This window comes from Oncorhynchus kisutch, linkage group LG3, assembly GCF_002021735.2.
Source record: "Oncorhynchus kisutch isolate 150728-3 linkage group LG3, Okis_V2, whole genome shotgun sequence".
Lineage (NCBI taxonomy): Eukaryota > Metazoa > Chordata > Actinopteri > Salmoniformes > Salmonidae > Oncorhynchus > Oncorhynchus kisutch.
The window spans coordinates 8,329,543-8,338,354 of NC_034176.2; the positions used below are offsets into that span (position 1 = coordinate 8,329,543).

The 8,812-nt window shown below is 51.1% G+C and overlaps 1 protein-coding gene across 1 annotated transcript in view; it reads right to left on the bottom strand.

Annotated features, from left to right (window-relative positions):
• si:dkey-215k6.1 (transmembrane protein 132D) overlaps nucleotides 1–8,812 on the bottom strand; it is a gene marked incomplete in the record, with an annotated part of 450,721 nt that continues 441,909 nt past the window's right edge. The window contains 3 exon segments of the mRNA XM_031817044.1: nucleotides 1–143; nucleotides 5,537–6,361; nucleotides 7,574–7,779. Coding sequence (XP_031672904.1) covers nucleotides 6,076–6,361; nucleotides 7,574–7,779 — 492 coding nt within the window.

Here is an 8,812-nt window from a genome sequence, read left to right on the forward strand (position 1 = left end):
GCGATGGCCTGGTTGCTTCCTGACTGCATGTTCATGGTTATTGACGCTACCAGCTGGACCCCCAGGTCTGTGATGGTCACCTTGTCATCTTTCACCGTTAAGGTCTTCTCTGCCAGGATAGAGTCGGACAAAGGGGACAGGACCTAGCAACCACAACAACAAAAAACAACCACACTGGTTATATTGTTTTACATGGAGAGAAATTTAGAATTTATTGTGTTATTTTTCATATTTATTTGGTAAATATTTTCTTATCTCTTCTTGAACTGCACTGTTGGTTAAGGGCTTGTAAGTAAGCATTTCACAGTAAGGTCTACACTTGTATTCGGCGCATGTGACAAAGTTGGATTTGATTTGGATACCACTGTAAGAGGTTAGCGTCCCCATCTACAGCAAGTCAGCTGGTGTCGGCATGGTTTAGAATACGTCCCCAAAATATATATTAAAAAAATTACAACTACAGCACAAAATGATATTTTGTGTAGAAAAAATTATGCAAAGAAATACTGTGGGTTCTCTTCAGGCTGCAGGGGGTTCTCATCAGGCTGCAGGGGGTTCTCATCAGGCTGCAGGGGTTCTCTTCAGGCTGCAGGGGGTTCTCATCAGGCTGCAGGGGGTTCTCATCAGGCTGCAGGGGGTTTCTCATCAGGCTGCAGGGGGTTCTCTTCAGGCTGCAGGGGGTTCTCATCAGGCTGCAGGGGTTCTCTTCAGGCAGCAGGGGGTTCTCTTCAGGCTGCAGGGGGTTCTCATCAGGCTGCAGGGGGTTCTCATCAGGCTGCAGGGGGTTCTCTTCAGGCTGCAGGGGGTTCTTTCAGGCTGCAGGGGTTCTTTTCAGGCTGCAGGGGGTTCTCTTCAGGCCTGCAGGGGGTTCTCTTCAGGCTGCAGGGGGTTCTCATCAGGCTGCAGGGGGTTCTCTTCAGGCTGCAGGGGGTTCTCTTCAGGCTGCAGGGGGTTCTTTCAGACTGCAGGGGGTTCTCTTCAGGCTGCAGGGGGTTCTCTTCAGGCTGCAGGGGGTTCTCATCAGTTTGCAGGGGGTTCTCTTCAGGCTGCAGGGGGTTCTCTTCAGGCTGCAGGGAGTTCTCTTCAGGCTGCAGGGGTTCTCTTCAGGCTGCAGGGGGTTCTCTTCAGGCTGCAGGGGGTTCTCTTCAGGCTGCAGGGGGTTCTCTTCAGGCTGCAGGGGGTTCTCATCAGGCTGCAGGGGGTTCTCTTCAGGCTGCAGGGGGTTCTCTTCAGGCTGCAGGGGGTTTTCTTCAGGCTGCAGGGGGTTCTTTTCAGACTGCAGGGGTTCTCTTCAGGCTGCAGGGGGTTCTCTTCAGGCTGCAGGGGGTTCTATTCAGACTGCAGGGGGTTCTATTCAGACTGCAGGGGGTTCTCTTCAGGCTGCAGGGGGTTATTTTCAGACTGCAGGGGATTCTATTCAGACTGCAGGGGGTTCTCTTCTATTCGGGCTGCAGGGGGTTCTATTCAGACTGCAGGGGGTTATCTTCAGGCTGCAGGGGGTTCTCTTCAGGCTGCAGGGGGTTCTATTCAGACTGGGGGGGGGGGGGGTTCTTTTCAGGCTGCAGGGGGTTCTCCAGGCTGCAGGGGGTTATTTTCAGACTGCAGGGGGTTCTATTCAGACTGCAGGGGGTTCTCTTCAGGCTGCAGGGGGTTCTTTTTCAGGCTGCAGGGGGTTCTCTTCAGGCTGCAGGGGGTTCTCTTCGGGCTGCAGGGGGTTATTTTGAGACTGCAGGGGGTTCTATTCATACTGCAGGGGGTTCTCTTCAGGCTGCAGCGGGTTCTATTCAGGCTGCAGGGGGTTCTATTCAGGCTGCAGGGGGTTCTATTCAGGCTGCAGGGAGTTCTATTCAGGCTGCAGGGGGTTCTCTTCATACGGCAGGGGGTTCTATTCAGACTGCAGGGGGTTCTATTCAGACTGCAGGGGGTTATATTCAGGTTGCAGGGTGTTCTATTCAGACTGCAGGGGGTTCTCTTCAGGCTCCAGGAGGTTCTCTTCAGGATGCAGGGGTTCTATTCGGGCTGCAGGGGGTTCTATTCAGGCTGCAGGGGGTTCTTTTCAGGCTGCAGGGGGTTCTCTTCAGGCTGCAGGGGGTTCTATTCAGGCTGCAGGGGGTTCTATTCAGGCTGCAGGGGGTTCTCTTCATACGGCAGGGGGTTCTATTCAGACTGCAGGGGGTTCTATTCAGATTGCAGGGGTTATATTCAGGTTGCAGGGGGTTCTATTTAGACTGCAGCGGGTTCTCTTCAGGCTCCAGGAGGTTCTATTCAGGCTGCAGGGGGTTCTCTTCAGGCTGCATGGGGGTTCTATTCAGACTGCAGGGGGTTCTATTCAGACTGCAGGGGGTTCTCTTCCGGCTGCAGGGGGTTCTATTCAGACTGCAAGGGGTTCTCTTCAGACTGCAGGGGGTTCTATTCCGGCTGCAGGGGGTTCTATTCAGACTGCAGGGGGTTCCATTCAGACTGCAGGGGGTTCTATTCAGACTGCAGGGGGTTCCATTCAGACTGCAGGGGGTTCTATTCAGACTGCAGGGGGTTCTCTTCAGGATGCAGGGGGTTCTATTCGGGCTGCAGGGGGTTCTATTCAGGCTGCAGGGGGTTCTTTTCAGGCTGCAGGGGATTCTCTTCAGGCTGCAGGGTGTTCTATTCAGACTGCAGGGAGTTCTATTCAGGCTGCAGGGGGTTCATATACTTCAGCGGCCACTTCCTGTCTGTCTCACACTCACCAGTCATACTGTATACTTAAACATGACAACATTCAATCAAGACAATTTAGCCTAAAGAATAGACAGGGACCAGAGATTAGGAACAGCATTTAACAAATTGCTGTGCGCCAGAAGACAGCTGAATGTGATTGGTGTAAAAAGATATCGGGGAACAAACATGTCAGAGTCAAGCTGATTCCCCTCACCATCACGGCAGGCCGCCCCTTGTTGATTGACACCACTGGGACTTCTCTCTCCGTGTGAGCGAGAAAGAGAGAGAGGAGGTAGTGGGAGAGGGAGAAGGAGAAATTGAAACATCAAAAAATCTGACGGCTTATAGCCAGCAACGAGGGACAACTCAGTAGAAATTCCCATCCCAAGTCTTTGGAGTTTCAATTATATTGGTGTTAGAGAGCCATCTGTGGGATTTCCGTGCTGCGTGGATGTTTGAGGCTCCGGTCCCTGGCTGGATGGGTGTGACACACACCCAGATGTTTCCAGAAACTGTTGCACTCCCCCAGCTACCTCCTTAAACACACTTCTCACTGGGCATAGACATCAATTCCACGTCTATTCCACGATTCAACCAGTGTGATTCAACCAGTGTGATTCAACCAGTGTGATTCAACCAACGTTAATTGCCTTTGCGTACTTGTTCATCGTCACACAATTTAATTTGAGCTGCAAAATCACTTCTGAAGACATAAGTGAGCATGCGCTCACACACACACACACACACACACACACACACACACACACACACACACACACACACACACACACACACACACACACACACACACACACACACACAAACAAAACACACAGGCAAAAAAAAATCCCATTAAGGAAGAGCAGATATGCTAACACATAAAAGTAGTTTGGAGTGTTGTCATCTCTCGCTGAGAGAATGTAATTAGGACGATGGATGGGACGTGTGACGTCATCTTTTCATGGGCCAATGGCAAAGGGGCTTCTGGTGTGACAGCTAAACGACTGGAAGTTGTTTTGTCGCCTTCATTTATTTATTCTTTGCTGGTCGTATTGTCTTATTGAAAAGCGGTAATGAGGCTGTGCTCTCAGCATTATACCATCACCAGTGAGATTACAGCCCCAAATCTGACAGCTAATTGAGTTCATAATGATGTTGTGTGAGAGCTTATGGCTGCCGTGCTGCAAGGGAATGGGGGGGGGGGGGGGGGGGGGGAGAAAGCCCTTCAATCTGATTTTTGATGTGGGAATCATGCCATTACTCCACAAAAAAAATAATGATATGCAAATATAAACAGACAGCTGATGTTTAGGAAAGGAACTGGTATACAGGAAACTGCCAAAATAAAGGAAACACAAACATAGTGTCTTCATAATGCATTGTGCCACCACGAGCCAGAACGCTTTCAATGCGCCTTGGCATAGATTCTACAAGTGTCTGGACCTCTATTGGAGGGATAGAGCATCATTCTTCCATGAGAAATTCCATAATTTGGTGTTTTGTTGATGGTGGTGGAGAATGCTGCTTCAGGCACCACTCCAGAATTTACCATAAATGTTCAATTGGGGTAAAATGTGGTGACTGAGACGGCCATGGTTGGAGACTGAGACGGCTATGGTTGGAGACTGAGACGGCCATGGTTGGAGACTGAGACGGCCATGGTTGGAGACTGAGACGCCCATGGTTGGAGACTGAGACGGCTATGGTTGGAGACTGAGACGGCCATGGTTGGAGACTGAGACGGCCATGGTTGGAGACTGAGACGGCCATGGTTGGTGACTGAGACGGCCATGGTTGGTGACTGAGACGGCCATGGTTGGTGACTGAGACGGCTATGGTTGGTGACTGAGACGGCTATGGTTGGAGACTGAGACGGCCATGGTTGGTGACTGAGACGGCCATGGTTGGTGACTGAGACGGCCATGGTTGGTGACTGAGACTGCCATGGTTGGTGACTGAGACGGCCATGGTTGGTGACTGAGAAGGCCATGGTTGGTGACTGAGACGGCCATGGTTGGTGACTGAGACGGCCATGGTTGGTGACTGAGACGGCCATGGTTGGTGACTGAGACGGCCATGGTTGGTGACTGAGACGGCCATGGTTGGTGACTGAGACGGCCATGGTTGGTGACTGAGACGGCCATGGTTGGTGACTGAGACGGCCATGATTGGTGACTGAGACGACCATGGTTGGTGACTTAGACAGTTCCCTGCAGATCTCATTCACTGGTTAAGTCTACAAAGTGTCACTCTCAGATCTGGTTTGGACGGCATGGTATCTGTGTAGCGGAAGATGTTTTGGGAACCAAGCTGATGGTGAGGAGGCCCAGGATCAGTGGGCTAAGTGTGTACCAGGATGGTGATGAGGCCCAGAGTTTAGCTCAGTGGGCTAAGTGTGTACCTGGATGGTGATGAGGCCTAGGCTTTAGCTCGGTGGGCTAAGTGTGTACCTGGATGGTGATGAGGCCTAAGCTTTAGCTCAGTGGGCTAAGTGTGTACCTGGATGGTGATGAGGCCCAGAGTTTAGCTCAGTGGGCTAAGTGTGTACCTGGATGATGATGAGTCCCAGAGTTTAGCTCAGTGGGCTAAGTGTGTACCTGGATGGTGATGAGGCCCAGAGTTTAGCTCAGTGGGCTAAGTGTGTACCTGGATGGTGATGAGGCCCAGGCTTTAGCTCAGTGGGCTAAGTGTGTACCTGGATGGGGATGAGGCCTAGGCTTTAGCTCAGTGGGCTAAGTGTGTACCTGGATGGGGATGAGGCCTAGGCTTTAGCTCAGTGGGCTAAGTGTGTACCTGGATGGGGATGAGGCCTAGGCTTTAGCTCAGTGGGCTAAGTGTGTACCTGGATAGTGGTGATGCCCAGGTCCTTGCCCATCAGGACGCGTCCCTCCAGCAGCCGGGCAATGCGTGGTGATGAGGCCCAGAGTTTAGCTCAGTGGGCTAAGTGTGTACCTGGATGGTGATGAGGCCTAGGCTTTAGCTCAGTGGGCTAAGTGTGTACCTGGATGGTGATGAGGCCTAAGCTTTAGCTCAGTGGGCTAAGTGTGTACCTGGATGGTGATGAGGCCCAGAGTTTAGCTCAGTGGGCTAAGTGTGTACCTGGATGGTGATGAGGCCCAGAGTTTAGTTCAGTGGGCTAAGTGTGTACCTGGATGGTGATGAGGCCCAGAGTTTAGCTCAGTGGGCTAAGTGTGTACCTGGATGGTGATGAGGCCCAGGCTTTAGCTCAGTGGGCTAAGTGTGTACCTGGATGGGGATGAGGCCTAGGCTTTAGCTCAGTGGGCTAAGTGTGTACCTGGATGGGGATGAGGCCTAGGCTTTAGCTCAGTGGGCTAAGTGTGTACCTGGATGGGGATGAGGCCTAGGCTTTAGCTCAGTGGGCTAAGTGTGTACCTGGATAGTGGTGATGCCCAGGTCCTTGCCCATCAGGACGCGTCCCTCCAGCAGCCGGGCAATGCGTGGGTCTTCCACCTTCAGGTAGTCCAGAACCAGGTCTGTGATGTCTGCCTGCCAGTCCATCCCCAGCATGTAGACTAGCTCCCCGCCAGGGGCTGCTGGCTCCGCTACAAAGTGGGTGAGCACCCTCACCAGAGCATACTGGTACTGTAGCGTGCAGCCTTTGCCCTTCCTCTCATCATCCTCATCATCCTCACTGTCGCGGGTGGGCCTACGGAGGGGGAAGAGGGACATAGAGATGTTGGTCATGAACCAACTGCCCCTGCAGCACATGTTATTCATGCTAATACCAGTAGGCTGGCAAAACATTCATCCACTGGAAAAGCCTGTTCAAAAAGCACAGTAAGGGTTTGATGTTGTCTAGAATCTTCACTCCGCAGCATCTGGAGTTTCTGCCGTTTTTTCAGCTCTGTGTAATGGAATGAAGCTGAAAAACCACTTACAAAAACCTATGTGAGCACACACATCTTTTAACAACCCCCCCCCCCACCACCACCACCCTCTTTGTGTCTAAAACACTGGTGAGATTACAGGAATCCTGCCCCATTTCCCAGAGGGCTAGGCGCCTCGGTGTGGTGACTGGTGGGGGGGGCCGTCTTTAAAGGCAGGGGAACAAAAATTGGCCAAATTGAAAAAATGGGCCCTGCAGAGAGAATGAAGGTCGTTGGCTGGGCAGGCAGGCAGGCAGACAGAAAGGCAGACATCGGCGGTAACAACAGCAGCACCCTCCTCCCCTCACACCTCGAGCTCCAAATGGAATCACATGACAGAGCAACATGAAATGGAACCTTGAGAGCGAGACCATAACATGTACTTGCGACTAAATGGGGAAAGAAGGCGTCCAATGCTTCAATGTGCCATGGCTTGACAGATGTATTCAGTAAGCCTGTGCCTAGTCTGCTGTAGGTACATGCATGTCAGAAGCTGTGAGCAGTGAGTGATGCAAGAATATGACCTAATAATAGTCCTCCTTAGTAACAGCTGTATCAGTCAAAACCTTGACCTGGCAGGAAATAGCAGGAAGTGCTGGTTTCTTTTCCATAATGTTGTTTCACACTTACTACCCACATCCTGCAGTAGAAAATAAAGCCCTATACACACACCCTGCCCAATACAACACATCATTTCCCAAACCCACATGCAGGTAAAACATTTAGAAGAGTACATGGAACAGGAATACACACTCATACGCACCATATTTCTTCCTTCCTTCCCTCCCTCCCTCCCTCCCTCCCTCCCTCCCTCCCTCCCTCCCTCCCTCCCTCCCTCCCTCCCTCCCTCCCTCCCTCCCTCCCTCCCTCCCTCCCTCCCTCCCTCCCTCTCTCACTCTTTCTCCCTCCCTCTCTCTCTCACTCTCACTCTCACTCTCTCTCTCTCTCTCTCTCTCTCCTCTCTCTCTCTCTCTCTTTCTCTCTCTTTTCACCTCTTGTTGGAAAAGATGGGCACCCTCCATCCCTTGACCTGGCTGAGTTCCGTGTCAGACACGTCCATCTGCAGGGGCAGACGAGGCACCCACACAGTCAGCTCCAGCTGGGTGCTCAGGTACAGGTAGGTGAAGTTGACCATCAGAGACTGTCTACCACGCATCTCCTTCCCATTCACCAGCACTGTATCACAGCCAGGAGACACCTGAGAGGGCACAAAGCAGAGTCCTGGCGGTTATGAGTGTGTGTGTGTGTGTGTGTGTGTGTGTGTGTGTGTGTGTGTGTGTGTGTGTGTGTGTGTGTGTGTGTGTGTGTGTGTGTGTGTGTGTGTGTGTGTGTGTGTGTGTGTGTGTGTGTGTGTGTGTGTGTGTGTGTATGTGTGTGTGTGTGTGTGTGTGTGTGTGTGTGTGTGTGTGTGTGTGTGTGTGTGTGTGTGTGTGTGTGTGCGTGTGCGCGTGTATGTGTGTGCGTGCGTGTGTGTTTGTGACATGAGTGGCCCGTGTGCACTGTGTGTGTGTATGAACGTATGATTGTGTGACCTTTTGTGGCTTTCAAGCCCCATGTTTGCTGTGGTGTGTCCGCTGTAGCATGATGGGTGTTTTTCTACAGGCCTCAGTAAGAATCAGTATGAGCAGTACTAGCTGCCACCTTGCATGGATGCCTCTTGGAATCCCACGCGTAGCATTTCACCTGTCACCAACGGTTTCTGAATTTCACACACAGCATTTCACCTGTCACCAACGGTTTCTGAATTTCACACACAGCATTTCACCTGTCACCAATGGTTTCTGAACACAATTCGCAACATTTACCTTTTCTTCACCTGCTGTGTGCAATTTTTTTTGAAAGACGAGTATTAGATTTTTCAAAAGTGATCTTCAAAATTATATTTTTCCATGTGTTCTGTTCAAGATATACATGGTAAAGATCCTGGGTGAGTTTTGCATTTTCCTCAGCTAATGGTTAAGGTTAGGATTGGTGAGGGGAATCTGATTCTAGATCTGTAACCCAGAGCAACAACAGAACAGTGTGAAAGAGAAGGATTGGAATTATCAAGTGCCATTCACCCATAAGGCTGTCATTACAAGTCCTGCTGCGATTGAAAACAAGTCCTATTGAGATTGAAAACAAGTCCTGCTGAGATTGAAAACAAGTCCTGCTGCGATTGAAAACAAGTCCTATAGAGATTGAAAACAAGTCCTATAGAGATTGAAAACAAGTCCTGCTGAGATTGAAAA